Consider the following 16,883-nt stretch of genomic DNA (forward strand, 5'->3'; position numbering starts at 1 on the left):
CTAGTCCTCAGAAACTATTCTAGAATCTAATAATGCCTCTACAATCTATTCAGCTGTATCTTTCAGAACCCTGGGGTGTAGTCCATCTGGTCCAGGTGATAAATCTAGTTCAGACCTTTCAGCTTCCCCAAGCATCTCCTCCTTAGTAATAGCAACGACACTCAATTCTGCCCTGACACTCTCGAATTTCTAGTATACATCTCCTGCCTTCCACAGTAAACACTGATGCAAAATACTTATTCAGTCTGTACGCTGTTTCTTTGTCCCCCATTACTACCTCTTCAGCATCATTTTCCAGTGGTCTGAAATCCACTCTTACCTCTCTTTTACTCTTTATATATCTGAAAAACTTTTGGTATCCTCTGATACTATTGGGAAGCTTACCTTCATATTTCATCTTTTCCCTCCTTATGACCATCTTTAGTTGCCTTCCTGTTGGTTTTTAAAAGCTTCCCAATCCTCCAACTACCCACTAATTTTTGCTATGCCCTCTATTCCTTTTATTCTGTCTTTGACTTCCAGTGTCTGCATTGTTGCCTCATCATTCCTTTAGAATACTTCATTTTTGGGATGGATGTATCTATTCGGCGCCTTCCGAATTGCCCAGCAGAAACTCCAGCCACTGGTGTTCTGTTGTCATCCCAGCTAGTATCCCTATCCAACCAACGTTGGCCAGCTCCTTTCTTATACCTCTGGTATTCCCTTTACTCCAGTGATACATTGGACTCCAGCTTCTCTCTCTCAAAATACAGAGTCAATTCTATATTATTATGATCATTGTTTCCTAAGGGTTCCTTAAAGCTCTTTCATCAAATCCAGTTCATTACACAACACCCAATCCAGAATAGCTGATCCCCTAGTGGGCTCAACCAAAAACTGCTCTAAAAAGACATCTTTTAGGCATTCTACAAATTCGCTCTCTTGGGATCCAGCTGATTTCCTCGATCTAACCTGCATATTGAAATCCCCCATCTCTATCACAACAGTACCCTTTTTACATGCCTTTTCTATCTCCCACTGTAATTTGCATCCCACAATCTGGTTACTATTCAGAGGCTGTATACAACTCCAATCAAGATCTATTTACCTTGCAGTTTCTTATTGCTGCCCACACAGATTCTTCAGATCCTATGCCACCTCTTCCTGAGGACTTGATTTCATTTTGTTTTAACCAACAGAGCTGCGCCATCCCCTTTGCCTACCTGCCTATCCTTTCAATACAAAGTGTATTGTTGGCTGTAACGATATTGTAAGCTAGTAACGATGACTTTTCAGTTACGACTCAATGATGTCCACAACATCATACCTGCCAATGTCTAACAACGCTACAAGATTATCTACTTTATGCTGTATACTGCATGCTTTTGAATATAACAACTTTAGTCCTGTATTCATCACCCTTTTAATTTTGCCCCCATGTTATATTTTAACTCATCTCACGGGACTGCAATTTTTCCCTACCATCCGCCTATCCTTCGCACCAATTAAACCCAGCTTAAGCTGCTAAAAATATGGATTGTGTCTGGAAATGCTGGCAGTCATGCAGGAAATAAATCTGACCAGGGAAATGGTGAGAAGTCTCACAACGTGAGAAGGCATGGGATCCAAGTTTTTCAGATGCTGTACTGAAGGCCTCAAGGTGAAGGAGTTGCAATGTAGGAAAGATGTACTGAATTCATTCACATAGGATCAGAATACTGGTAACCCATACTCAAATCTAAATGAGACAAGATAGTCATGAAGCTAGCCAAAATCCAAAGATTGTGAAATCTTTGGATCTTTCCCAACAAGAATTAGATGCAGCCTTTGAATATTTTTAAAGCACAGGTAGATAGATCATTGACAGTGAGCAGTTAGTGTGGGTAAACTGGAATGTAGAGCCAAGATTACAATTAGATCAGATGTGTTTTTAGTAAATGGGTCAAGGGATCATGGGTCACTCCTGCTCCTACCCCGAATGTTCACACATAGCAATTCAAGAATTCAATTAGCTTATGAATGATCACACTAAGATAAAGGGGCTCACAGGAACATCCATATCTGGGATCTTTCTGGCTGCTGACCCTGTTAATACCTCATTGAACAAGGTAATGGCATTGTGTTCAAAATGGAAGCATCCATGGTTTTAGTAGATTGTCATGACAAGCTAGTGATAAGCAAATGCATTTTCAAATTCAGAATCAGGTTTATTATCACCAGCATGTGTCATGAAATGTAACTTAGCAGAAGATCAATGCAGTACGTAATATAGAAGAAAAAAATAAATAGTAAATCAATTACAGTATACCTATACTGAATAGATTAAAAATCATGCAAAAACAGGAATAATATATTAGATTATGAGGACACGCAGTCCTCTTTTATTGTCATTTAGTAATGCATGCATTAAGAAATGATACAATATTCCTCCGGTGTGATATCACAGAAACACAGGACAGACCAAGACTGAAAAACTAACAAAACCATATAATTATAATATAGAGTTACAACAGTGCAAACAATACCATAGCTTGATGAAGAACAGGCTATGGGCACAGTAAAGAAAGTTCAAAGTCTCTTGAAAGTCCCACATCTCACGCAGATGGGAGAAGGAAGAAAACTCTCCCTGCCACGCCCAACTACAGTCCGATTCTGAGTCGTCTGAAAACTTCGAGCCTCCGACCAGCCCTCTGACACCGAGTACTGAGCACCATCTCTACCAAACGCTTCGACCCCAGCCCCGGTCGCCAGCAGCAGGCAAACCCGGGGATTTTGGGGCCTTCCCTCTGGAGGTTCTCGATCACACAGTAGTAGCGGCAGTGAACTGGGTATTTCAGAAGTTTCTCCAGATGTTCCTCTGTGCTTCTCACGTCTGTCTCTATCAAATCAGAATTGTGCATGGCATCCTATTTACAAATATGATATCATTTCACCGGAGAGCTGCGCGTGCTGCGTCGCGCCGCCATCTTCTCCTCCCATCTTTTTATATTAAAAAAGTGAGGTAGTGTTACTGAGTTCAACGTCCATTTAGGAATCAGATGGCAGAGAGGAAGAAGCTGTTCCTGAATAGCTGAGTGTGTGCCTTCAGGCTTCTGTACCTCCTACCTGATGGTAACAGTGAGAAAAGGGCATGCCCTGGGTGCTGGGGGTCAGTAATAATGGAGGCTGTCTTTTTGAGGCACCACTCCTTGAACATGTCCTGGGTACTTTGTAGGCTAGTACCCAAGATGGAGCTGACTAAATTTACGACCCTCTGCAGCTTCTTTTGGTCCTGTGCGGTAGGCTCCCCATACAGCCCGTGATGCAGCCCGTCAGAATGCTTTCCACAGTACACCTATAGAAATTTTTGAGTGATTTTGTTGACATACCAAATCTCTTCAAATTCCTGATGAAGTACAGTTGTTGTCTTGCCTTCTTTATAGCTGCATCGACATGTTGGAACCAGGTCCTCAGAGACCTTGACACCCAGGAACTTGAAACTGCTCACTCTCTCCACTTCTGATCCCTCTATGAGGATTGGTATGTGTTCCTTTGTCTTACCCTTCCTGAAGTCCACAATCAGCTCTTTCGTCTTACTGACGTTGAGTGCAAGGTTGTTGCTGAGACACCACTCTACTAGTTGGTATATCTCACTCCTGTACGCCCCCTCATCTCCATCTAAGATTCTACCAACATCAGCAAATTTATAGATGGCATTTGAGCTATGCCTAGCCACACCATCATGGGCATAGAGAGAGTAGAGCAGTGGGCTAAGCACACACCCCTGAGGTGTACCGGTGTTGATCGTCAGTGAGGAGGAGATATTATCACCAATCTGCACAGATTGTGGTCTTCCAGTTAGGAAGTCGAAGATCCAATTGCAGAGGGAGGTACAGAGGCCCGGGTTTTGTAACTTATCAATTAGGATTGTGGGAATGATGGTGTTAAATGCTGAGCTATATTCGATGAACAGCATCCTGACATAGGTGTTCGTATTGTCCAAGTAGTCTAAGGCCGTGCGAAGAGCCATTGAGATTGTGTCTGCTGTTGACCTATTGTGGCAATAGGTAAATTGCAATGGGTCCAGGTGCTTGCTGAGGCAGGAGTTCAGACTACTCATGACCAACCTCATTTCATCACTGTAGATGTGAGTGCTACTGGGCGATAGTCATTAAGGTGCGTGGCCAAGTGGTTAAGGCGTTGGACTAGTGATCTGAAGGTCATGAGTTCGAGCCTCAGCTGAGGCAGCGTGTTGTGTCCTTGAGCAAGGCACTTAACCACACATTACTCTTGCATGTTTATAGCCCAGCAGCGGCAGTTGGTGCAGTATGGACAAGACAAGGCACTGGTATAATTGCTGCCTTTTTAAAGTAAGTGGGAACTACCGCCTGTAGCAGTGAGAGGTTGAAAATGTCCTTGAATACTCCCGCCAGTTGGTTGGCACAAGTTTTCAGAGCCTTACCAGGTACTCCGTCAGGGCCTTCCACCTTGCGAGGGTTCACCCTCTTTAAAGACAGCCTAACATCGTCTTCTGAGACAGAGATCACGGGGTCATCAGGGATCTTTACAGCTGTAATTATATTCTCTCTTTCAAAGTGGGTACAGAAGGTGTTGAGTTCATCTGTTAGTGAAGCATCAGTCCATTCATGCTATTTGGTTTCACCTTGTAGGTAGTAACATCTTGCCAACCCTGCAACAGTTGTCGTACACCCGATGTCGCCTCCAACCTCATTCAAAATTGTCTCTTCGCTCTTGAAATAGCCCTCTGCAAGTCATACCTGGTTTTCTGGTGCTGACCTGGGTCGCCAGACTTGAATGCTACAGATCTAGCCTTCAGCAAACGATGTTCCTCCTGGTTCATCCACAGCTTTTGGCTTGGGAATGTATAGCAAGTCTTTGTAGGCACACACTCATCCACACAAGTTTTAACGAAGTCTGTAACAACTGCAGCATGCTCATCCAGGTTCGAAGATGAATCGGTCTAGACCGCCGATTCAAAGTAGCCCTGTAAGTGCATAACCTATCAATTGTACATTAATCTCAACCAGTGCTCAATTCACAAAACTCATGTCACTCATCAACCAACAATCTCTATCACGTTCACTGACACTCGCACAACTTCAATAAATCTAGCAGGTTACTTTCACTGTTAGCTAATCAACCATGACTGTCACACAACTTTCAATGTCACATTTCTCTTTCTCCTGCAGGACCACATGGCACTAAAACCGGAAATGTCAGGAATTAACTGGAGAAGGATTGGTCTATTGGGATGTTCTAAAATCCTTGAAAAATGTGTCCAAGTTATTCAAAGGAAGGGGCTGAATCAATTAAACAGAATGATTTCCTCACACCTAACCTTTCTCAACAATCTGAGCTGCTTTACTAGCTCCAATAAATGTTAGCATTCACTTCTTCTTTCATCACACTCATACCCATTCATCCCTCTACTATCCTCACATCTTGTGCGTTTATTTTGTGAGAATCCTGAGCAATGCTATCTGGCTTGGCAGAGGATGAACAAAAAGACATTCACAAGGAAGGAGTGCACCAAATTTTACAGATGCAGTCATTAGCTTGTATACAAAAGTTGCAGGGAATTTGGAGTAAAGGATCCAGACTAGATATGCACCTGATAAGTCACCAAACACTTGGTCTGCAGCAAGATCAGGGACAGGGATAGCGTAGGCATGGGGCTTGAGTGAGAACCTCCAATGGGCATGCTATAGAAGAAAGGCACGATGAATTACATGGTACACTGCAAATCCTACCAAATGTTCTTAGTTCATTGTCAGGAAAATGGGATAATCTGGCAAAAAACGAGCTTCAATAAGTTACAGCAGTATGGAAGTGGTGGCCAATTCAATCAATTCAATGGCAAACCCAAACAATGCAGTTTAGAAGCCAAAGTCATAATTGTAGCAGCCATTCAATGCCCGAGTATCACAGTAAAACCATAAGATATAGTTGAGTTCAGACTACTGACAAGCAATATCAATGTGCTGTTATGAAAATTCAAACTTCTGCTATCGATGGAGTGGATTTTTAAAATGTAAAGGGAATTGAAAGTGATAGCAGTACAGAAATTTCAAAAATATATATTGCTGGAACGTGGTGGAAGGACTGCTCTGCTAGTGGCTCTGTAGAACAGAAACACATTGACCTCTCTTAAGAACATACATGCCCTCCCACACCCATCACATAGGTGGTGTCCTTCCTATCATCTGTCAGACACCTAGTCCAGACTGCCATCAGCCATCCCAAGGTAGTGCAGCAAATAACAAAGTCACGTATGCCCAGAGCTTAGAGGCCAGCTTCAAAACTTGTCTTAAATCTTCTACAAAAGTCATCAACAACTTTCCACCAGACACAGTGCAGCCATTATGATAGTACAGTCGAATGAGTTAAAACACAGAAAGAAAAGGCACTGTGGGTGCACGAGAGTGATTAGTTAACCTTTATATGCAAAATGAAATAATCTAATTTGTAAATATGTCTAGAATATTTGTTTGTGGTAAGCTTTCATTTTGCACTGTGGCCACGTGGATGGGGAGAAGATCAATGAGGTGTAGAAGGAAGAATGCAATGCCATCAGTTATCTGAGGAACAAGCATTAATGATCTGCCTTTGTGGTGGAGGTTGTAGGGTTGGGGTGGTAGAGTGGTGAGTGGTAAACTCAGAATTGACATGAATAATTAAGGTTGGAAGCAGTCAGATCAACCTTTATTACTTCATTAATCTGTCAGCCTCTCAAGATCTTTCACGTGAGCTGCTGCAGGTTTCTGTGAAGAGATCAGTGAAGCACAGGCTACACATTCTTCATGAGGTTGTATGACAAATGCTCATTTAACAAATTGGGTAAATATAGTATCTTTTTGAGAAACCTCCTTAAGATTCTGTGGGCATACTGTTCATGTTGCATTCAAGTCAAGTGCCTATTGGTGTACCTTAGCCACATACCAACAACCTTCAACAACTACCACCTTTTGCAATTTGAAACAAACTCTAGAAATTACCAAATACATGTGGAATCAAAACAAGAGGCAGAAGAAATCAACCAGAACTAAACTACAAAATAACATCACTGTGATGGGTCTTTCAGTTGCAATATGCACATAACATGGTTTGAAGGATGGTGATGACTACAATGGTGAGCTCCAAAATACAAGGTGTGCTAGTGGTGTAACAGCATTGCATATTGATTGATTTCATGACATCTGATCTGGATATTTCTGTCAGACATTCACTATATTTGCACACCAACCTCACCAGTGACGCTAAGTGCAAATTACGCAACTAATATGCATGGATGCTTTTTCTGGAGCTTTAAGGATACCCATTGCATCCCAAAAATGAGCAGTAATAATTCCAGTTTCTCATAGCTACTCTTCATTATTGGCTAGTTATGGGATGGACTTCCTCTGAAATATAACCTTTTCTTTACATTATGAACAGGGGACAAGATGAAACCAGTCAAAAAAAATTGGACATACAGCTCTTCATAAAAGAGGATCAGTTCAGGTAGATCATAAAGGTGAAAGTTCTCAAATCATTTAAGGAACTTATTAATGGAAAGGGGAACTGTTGTGTCTTTCTGAATGGATGACTCAAAAACTGATCAAATAACTATACTTCTGATCATGAAAAAAGCATATTTATTCTTCTCCATTTCCACTCTGGGGATCTGCTCTGGTTCAACCTCCATAGAATTAAAGCAATGTCACAAGCTATAAGGCCTTTCCCTTCATTGTCAGATGCAAGATTTTCCGCAGTGCACAGTTGCCACAATGCATCCTATTAGTATTTTAAGATGCTAACTTCAGCAATAGTCTTATGATTTTGATACTCTGCTGTGCTGGACACAGTAATGATGTTTTACTGATTATAACTCATTTGATTATTGTTCTAACTGTGAGTTATTACAGATTAATGAAGTGATATCCCCATTTGGTAAATGATAATGATCAACAACCACAAACAAAACATTCGGAGGGAACATTCTGATTGCTAGCTGGCAGACCCATAGAGAGCTAACCGGCTACCTGTAGTGCACAAATGGCTGCTATGGAGGTGGGACTAGGGATGGCAGGGATCAACCATGAGGCAGAGTCCAGGTGCAATACAGTCCATCAATGCAAACCATGTTTCTCCTCTCAAGTGAAATTTACTCTAGCAAAACTTCAGCTCTCATCTCACAAAACTGGTCACTACAAATGCCCTCATATGCAATGGGGATTGGAAAAAAAGACTTCTGAGTTCCTCCAGGCATCATGTAACCAACGATATGAATATATAGTCTTAACAACACATTCTGTGTGTTGTTATATAAAAGGGGGTATACAGGTTGCACTGATCTCAATGGCTTATGATATCTATAGTAACATCAGAAACAAAAGCAAGACAAATTTGTATCATCATAACTTACTTAGATATGAAGAACGAAGTCTTTTCACAGACTCAGAATATAAACTAGAAAGACCACACATGCAAGAAGTCACCGTCAGCATGCCTTAGGATGCAATGGAAAAAGAAAGAGCACAACACCAAAATAGTCTTTTGGCTGTAATAACCTGCAGAACAAAACTTAGAACATAGCAAAAGATAATGCAATCTTTACAAAGATGGGAAAATAAAATCAGACATCACTAGCTGTTTTTCACAACCTTTTTGTGACCTCAATACTATATTCATGATGTGTAAGCAAATTATATGTTACTGAAAAAGAGCAAATGACAGAAATACACTAACATGCTGACAATTGGAGGATTGCAAAGCAATTAAGATAAAAAAGCTTTCTAGCTATATTAACAGGTCAATTTTTTAGCCATCCAATTATCAGATGCTCAAAGTTGCAGCATAATTTAAGTGTGATATCACAGAAGGTGAAAGCAACTATAAAATGAAATTAAGAACAACATGCTGCAAATTTTGTAATGTTATGATTTGGTCATTTAATGGCTGCCTCAAAAGTCTTCCATGTTAGCAGTGACCAGGAATTCTTTAAAGGGAGAAGGAAATTGGATTTGGAAGTTAGAAACCAATACATCTTAAAAGATGTTAAGTAAACAGAAGGATCTTATGTCAGTTAAGAGATTACAGAACCCATTGCTCTGGTACTTCATGTTATTAGAAAAACAAATGCCCAGAGTGCATCTCAACTCCCCTTTCCCACGCCAGACTTCCCCTGCAAGGATTTTAACAGCATGAAGTGAAGTGAGGCAAAGGATTATGGAGCTTTGTGCACATGGTGACAATGCTCACATCACTGCTCATCTAAAACTTATAAGTGGTGTTATCATAACATGCAGCAATACCTCAGTAACAGCATGTAGCTCTTAATGGGAATAATAGCTGGTACATGTATGAAGCATTTACCTACAAGGCTCTTAATTGACTAATTGCATGCAAAGACCAGAGTCAAAAATGCTTTCACAGGAACAGTATTAGCAATTAGTTGTTCTTTTCTGAACAGGTGGCACATAGATACTTCTATTAATAGCATTGGACAAATGCATAATGATAATCAAGTAACTACACAAACCTATATGGGTTACTATATTAATAACGAAAGATTCAAAGGATAGAACAAAATCACATAGATTAGCACTGATCATAATAAAAGCTTGTCTGATAGGTGAAACAGAAGCAAACCCCCTGATTGGTTTATTTTTGTCCCTTTTGTCTCCTAAAGACCAAAGTAAAAGGAAATTATAATTGAGATTCCTATAAAAGTTCAAGCTATTTTAACATTTCATGCAATGTTATCCCCAGAAATTTAATGCTGCTATATAGACTTCAACAACATTTATTCTACTTCTACAATTTAACAAGGCAGTGATAAAGAATTGTAAAATTCTGAAACGGCCAGTTCTGAATATGAGATTTCTACATTACAAGTTACTGCCTCATTTAATTCTGACTTTCAAAACTACCTACAGAATTAAACTAATCCTTTCATATTGAACAGTTAATGGATTATGAACAGAACAAATGAGTTTAGTATTACATTAAGTGTTAAGAAATGTGTGCTTAAACATGGATTTCCTTTTCTTTAATCAGTGTACTGCCATTGTAACAGGAAACAAATAGAAATAACAACAATATCATATTTTGAATGGGAAAACACTTTCATCCATCTCTGAATGAATCCGTCATTTTCTTAAACCATTCCAAGTCTTCTGTGGACCCTTAATCCAACATCCGCACTTACAACCAAGTATACTTTATACTTCATTTACCCCTCATATTTTCCATCTTATTTCTTATGTCAGGCTCCTCCAATCTTTCAAATACCAAAGGCTAAAATTAGCTTTTTAGGCCTTCTCTGCAATGTGTATCTGGGTGACTCAAATTGAATCTGGGTATTTAAGTTCTAACCACATACAATATATTGCAGAGTTTTGGTTTCACACAAGCCCAACTGGATATTCAATAATCAAGTGAAGCTTTTCATTATGCTAGTTGTTCCTCTACAGTGAAGTATTCATTTATAGTAAGTTTCATTTCACTTTCTATTGCAGCTTCAGTTATATCTGGCCTTGAGCTTATGGTAAGTAATGGTCGAACAACAATTGGTGCCATTATTCTGTGAAACAGACAGTAGCACTGGGATTTCCCCATATATGTAGTTTAATGCACAAATCTTTAAGTTGCTGCCAACAATTTACATTTTTAATAGGATCCATTTCTTGCAGATCTATCCCTACACCTAATTTTTTTTCCTTTTAGTTTGCAATATCTTTTGATCTATATTGAATTTTACTTGCCACTCATTTAGCTATTACATTTTCTCTGCCTTTTTTATTAGGCCATTTCCACCACTTATCTACAATTCTTTGTGCTTAACTTATTAAAAAAAAATTAAATTAATTTATTTATTGAGTTATATTAGGCATTTATTTACAGCTCCAGGGACCATTCAGCCCATAAAGTTTATTGATTGCAGATACTGTATCAGAACCTTAGAAAATGCCACACTAAAGGTTGGGCATTTTATTTAGCTCTGGCACACTTGCATAATTATAAACACCCAGCCCTTGATCTCTTGCAGTTAAATTCCTTGTCCATTGATTTTAATTTATGAGTCTTTCCATGTGCTGTGTACAGGCCAGCTTGTTTCATCCCATTTCTAAGGACTGATAATAAAGCAGTGATTCACTGAATGCTTACTGATGATTATGTTCCTTTCAGAAGAATACCTTTCTCCCACAGCAGTAGCAAGTACAACACTTCATGCTGCCATGGAATAGATGGCCATGAACTGTACTGCCACCCACCTAATGATTTCACACAACAGACTGCATGTTCTGCATACTGCGCATATATCCACAGAGCACATTAAGTTTATTTCATCTCTTGCAGGAATCAAGGAAGTGAAAACATCAGTGCCTACCTCCTGAGGCCTGCCGGGTTTTGCGGGGGGACTTTGGTTGCCTCTGATAAGGATCATTCGAACCATAGAGTTCAATTGTGCCCAGGTTTAAAAGTACAGTCTTCTGAATGTAATCAACCATTGCAATACCATTACAGTTCCCAAACACCAAACTAAAAGGAAAATAAATGGCATTATTAAACAATATATTTCATCTGCTAATAAATACTCAACAACAAATCTGCATCCCACTCTGAAAATTGAGCAGTGTGTTACATGATTATGTATTTATATACCATACAGTAGGGCTAGAAAGGGCAACGAAATAAATTCTATTGCCTGAAAGAGAAAGTGATATTTCGTGGTGACAGCTGAGGACCAGGCACGATGAACATGGAATTAACTCGATTTGGAACAAATTGTTTTCTCACCTATCACCTGCACAAAACTGAGTATGTGAAACAAAAGGTTGACATGTGATTTAGATAAGCAGAAAATTTAATCGTCATTGTAATGTGTCACATTTTAATACCTTGAATTTGGGGCAATATGTTGTAGGAAATCAGAGCTTTACTCACAGTAGATGCTGGTACTCACAGTCCATATGATGAATTGACTGCTAGGCTGGTTATCTGCTGTGGAGGCTCGCCGTTTACCCAAACCAACTGAATGACTACTTCAGCCTGGTAGCCTGCCCCTTGTTTTAATGGAGTACTTCTAATTCTGGAGAAGGAAACATGTGCATTTGATTTAAACGAAACCTTTCAAGACTGAATGAGAAGCAAAGTTTATTAATATTTCCAATATTCAGTATTTTCCAGTAATTTGTAACTTTGTTTATATATGAAAAGGCACTATCTCCAAATACACAACTAAAATGAGCAGGCTTAACTTGATTCAATTATTCTTGTTTTCCTTTACTAGAGGTGATATTTCTCATTTGCCTAAGGTTTTATATGCATAGATCAGCCTGTTATTTTGCAAAAGGAGTTTCTGGTATCTGCAAAAGGACTAGTGTGAAAAATCAAATTTGGTCACAAGAGCCTCATTCCAAATCTAAGAAAACTTGTGATGCAAGAAGCCATGATCGACGAAGAGCTATTTTAACAAATACCACTAACTTCAAGGTTACAGCTCCACGCACGCATCCAAGTTCTTTTTAGGATGAGCAACAAATTCTTAAATTCAATTGGGTGAAAAATCTTTTTATCTCTCCTTTATCTTATCAATTACTTGTACGTCTATATTTTGACTTTCAGCTAAGGAAAACAGGTATTCTCTATTTTCTCTTTCTAGGTCCAACATAATTTTATACATCTCGAGTTAAGTCCCTCATCATCTTCTTTAAACACTTTATTGACCTGTCTTACCTTTAATGATTTGTAGAAACAATTCAATCCTTTTCTCTGCACCTCTTTGCACTCTCTCATTTATTGCACATTCTCTTACTTCATTGTACCTCCCAAAATGCATTACCACACTTCTCTGCAATTAATTTCATTTGTCACTTTTCATCCCAAGTGACTTATACTTTTCTGTGGTCTAGCATTTTCCTCAACATTAACTACACAGCCAAATGTGCTTCCTGTAAACGTCTTCATCAAGCCCTCTTAAATCTGAATCATTCAATATATATTATGAAAGCAAGGAGCTGAGACCCATGCCCCATGAGCACCCCCACTGGAAACAGCTTTCCAGTCACAAAAACACAATCAACCTCTACCTATGGCTTCAAGCCATCAGGACTATTTTGGATCCTAGTTTGCCATTCTCCTGGGAGCTCTTACTTTATTGACCTTATTGCCATACAGGACACTGTCAGATGCTTTGCTACAATCTGTAGAGACAACAACAAATGCACTCTCCTCAGTGAGTCCCCTTGTTACCAACTTTTAAAAAATTCCAACTTGACCCACATGACCTTCACTTAATAGTGAAGGTCACTTAATAGTGAAGGTCACTTAATAGTGAATAGAGGACTTTGTGGCTAAGTTTGCTGACGATACGAAGATAGGTGGAGGGGCCGGTAGTGCTGAGGAAACGGAGGGTCTGCAGAGAGACTTGGATAGATTGGAAGAATGGGCAGAGAAGTGGCAAATGAAGTACAATGTTGGAAAGTATATGGTTATGCACTTTGGCAGAAAAAATAAACGGGCAGACGATTATTTAAATGGGGAAAGAATTCAAAGTTCTGAGATGCAACGGGACTTGGGAGTCCTCGTACAGGATTCCCTTAAAGTTAACCTCCAGGTTGAGTCGGTAGTGAAGAAGGCGAATGCAATGTTGGCATTCATTTCTAGAGGAATAGAGTATAGGAGCAGGGATGTGATGTTGACGCTCTATAAGGCGCTGGTGAGACCTCACTTGGAGTACTGTGGGCAGTTTTAGTCTCCTTATTTAAGAAAGGATGTGCTGACTTTGGAGAGGGTACAGAGAAGATTCACTAGAATGATTCCGGGAATGAGAGGGTTAACATATGAGGAACGTTTGTCCACTCTTGGACTGTATTCCTTGGAGTTTAGAAGAATGAGGGGAGACCTCATAGAAACATTTCGAATGTTAAAAGGCATGGACAGAGTGGATGTGGCAAAGTTGTTTCCCATGATGGGGGAGTCTAGTACGAGAGGGCATGACTTCAGGATTGAAGGGCGTCCTTTCAGAACAGAAATGCGAAAAAATTTTTTTAGTCAGAGGGTGGTGAATCTATGGAATTTGTTGCCACGGGCAGCAGTGGAGGCCAAGTCATTGGGTGTCTTTAAGGCAGAGATTGATAGGTATCTGAGTAGCCAGGGCATCAAAGGTTATGGTGAAAAGGCGGGGCAGTGGGACTAAATAGGATAAAATGGATCAGCTCATGATAAAATGGCAGAGCAGACTCGATGGGCCGAATGGCCTACTTCTGCTCCTTTGTCTTATGGTCTTATGGTCCAAATTTGACTGTACTAAATCAACTATACCTTTCTAAATGGAAGTTTATAGTGCCCCCACCCACTGAAATGATTCCAAATTTAAACTAACTAGCCTATAATTTGCTGCAATAGCATGAAATTACTTGGTTTATGCCTTCCTCCCTTTTTAAACAACTCATAATGGTAGCAGCCTTCCAATCCTCAGGCATTTCTCCTTTCACCAGCAAAGATTAGAAAATGATTGTTAACGGCTTTGCAAATTCCTCTCTAGGTTACATTAATAAGCTGGTGTCATCCTGGTATAATGACTTACTGCTTTCAAATATGCTGAATGCTTCAATACTTTCTCTTTTACCGCTTTACCCATCTAATATTTTACACTGTTCTGTTATGTTAGCTTTTCCCTTATCTTTTGTAAGGCAATCCACGAGGTATTAAGGGCATTACACACATCCTATAACCCCTCCCCCCACACACACACACACATTTTCTGGTCCCTTACATTTCCTTTACATATTTTTGCAATTTTTTTTTTGAGTTGACTTGGTAGTATGTTTTCCTGATTTTCTATTTAATTTCACTCCTACACTATTTCAGGCTCTCAGCAGTATTAAGCTCTGGGTAGCCGTACAAAAGCTTTCTTTCTATCCCTCGGGTTTTCATGCACAACAGTCTCTGGAGATAGAGAGAATGGTGCCAAAAGCAAAAAATATTCAGCGAGCAGTAGAAAATGCCTTGTTAATGAGAGAAGTCTGAGAAGAATAGCCAAACTGGTTCAAGTAGTTGTAACTATGAGTTACAACAGCGGGTGCAGAAGAGCATCTCTGAATGCACATGTCAAACCTTGAAGTGGATGGGCTACGGAAGACCACGAACAGAAGGTGCTAATAAAGTGGCCACTGAGTTTATATCATCCAGGGAGCAGTCCCACACAATTTTGGGGGAAACCTTTAATGCTGAACCTCTTGATTCTCCTTAAAAGCTCCCACTGCTCAGATAGATTTATCAAATATCTATTTCAAGACTACTTTTTCACTTAGTAAAACTGGTCTTCCACTAAGTTAGAATCTACAATTCTTTACCATTGTCTCTTCCATAACTCTGTGAAGTCTAAATGACCTATGATCACTATCTACTACCCCACCATTGTTTCTTCCATTGATCCAGCTTAATTTTCTGAAACTACATCCAGATTGCATCCCTTTTAATGGACCTACAACCTGTGGAATCTGCATACAAACTGAGGAATTCTGCTCCCTCTATGCCTTTTATGTTGACTGTATTCTAAGTGAGGAACTGAACTTCCAACTATTACTGTCCCAATGCTTTCACATGTGCCAAAGATTTGCCCTCAAATACTGTTGATCTTTCTTTTTAAGACAGTTTGGTCATCCATAGCATACTTTCAATTGCACTGCTCTGCTTTTATTGTTTACTTCAACCTGGACTCCTTTGATGATTTCCTTCACACAGGAGATTGCTTCTTTAACCAATGCTGTCAGACCTTATTCTTGTCCTCTGATACGAATTGTTAAGACATTTTTTCTGGTACTGGTTTAACAACATTTAAGTAGAAGATAAAATATCATTTTTCCAAGTGTCTCCTTGCCCTTACACAACTGCCTTCCTCACTATAGTTCTTGCAATTTGGTATGTATAATTAAATACAGCCAGATTCCTTTACTGCCTATTTCTAACCTTTGCGCTGTTTTCCAAAATCTATCATTAGTTTAAAAGTACTGCAATTCTGTTTTCCTCCCTTATGAATGTACGCTTAGCTTTCTGCCCAACTGCCAAAATCAGCTAAAACCTGCACAAAAGCACCATTAAACCTACCCATGAGAACATGAGACCCAAGCCCCGTTGAGATACCACTCACTTTGGCCTATACACTCACCAGAAACTGTACTGACACTCCAAGAGTATGACACCCTCTCTCCTGTGCCATCACTCCAGCCAAATGTTATCCACCTACATTCTGTATGTTATGGCATATGGCACCATAAGCAATCTGGAGATTACCGTCTACTTAATCTCTTTTCCATCTAGTTAAAATCAACCTGCAAGTCTTCTATTGTCATTATACCTATGATATTTGTACTGATAAGGCAAGGGCCTATGGCTGATCATTCCTCTCCAAATACTTTACTGTCTCAGTGTTACCTTGATTCTGGCACCAGGAAGGCAACATCCTTGATTTACTGCCAAGACTAGAAAAATCTTATCTGCTTCCTTATAACAAACACTATTTTCTTTTCATCTCTAACTCTCAGTAAACAGCAGTAAGGCAGTCAAAATGACAGAAATCTGATGGAACCGAAAGGCCAGATTTACCAGTGCTACAACCTTCTGATTGCAGTTGGCTGTAGTCTCCACTGGTCAAGATAGAATTCTGAACCACAAAAATGAGCCGAAAATGCTCAATTATCCACATACAGGTGGAAGGTTGTAGTAGTCAATGATATGACAAATATCTATTACATGATTTTCTAACTAACCCCCCAAACAAGACAAATATGAGATATTTTACATTTAACCTAACACAGAGACATTTAATTTATATTTCTAAACTCACTGAGTCTATGCCAACTTAGGGAGCAAACATGCTCCTAATTACTTCCTGGTAAGCTATTCTTCCTTGCACT

General features: G+C 39.6%; 1 protein-coding gene across 7 annotated transcripts in view; it reads right to left on the bottom strand.

Moving 5' to 3' along the window:
• The window catches only part of LOC140201476 (syntaxin-binding protein 5), a 228,458-nt gene that overhangs the window by 91,492 nt on the left and 120,083 nt on the right, over nucleotides 1-16,883 (bottom strand). For 4 of the 7 annotated variants that reach the window (XM_072265644.1, XM_072265647.1, XM_072265646.1 and 1 more), the window contains 3 exons: nucleotides 11,927-12,052; nucleotides 11,351-11,502; nucleotides 8,384-8,467 (listed from right to left, as the gene is read on the bottom strand). In XM_072265644.1, coding sequence (XP_072121745.1) covers nucleotides 8,384-8,467; nucleotides 11,351-11,502; nucleotides 11,927-12,052 — 362 coding nt within the window. The remainder of the gene's footprint in view (nucleotides 1-8,383; nucleotides 8,468-11,350; nucleotides 11,503-11,926; nucleotides 12,053-16,883) is intronic. The other 3 variants (XM_072265649.1, XM_072265645.1, XM_072265648.1) reach the window with 1 other exon arrangement.

The sequence above is a fragment of the Mobula birostris genome, chromosome 8 (genome assembly GCF_030028105.1).
Source record: "Mobula birostris isolate sMobBir1 chromosome 8, sMobBir1.hap1, whole genome shotgun sequence".
Taxonomy (NCBI): domain Eukaryota; kingdom Metazoa; phylum Chordata; class Chondrichthyes; order Myliobatiformes; family Myliobatidae; genus Mobula; species Mobula birostris.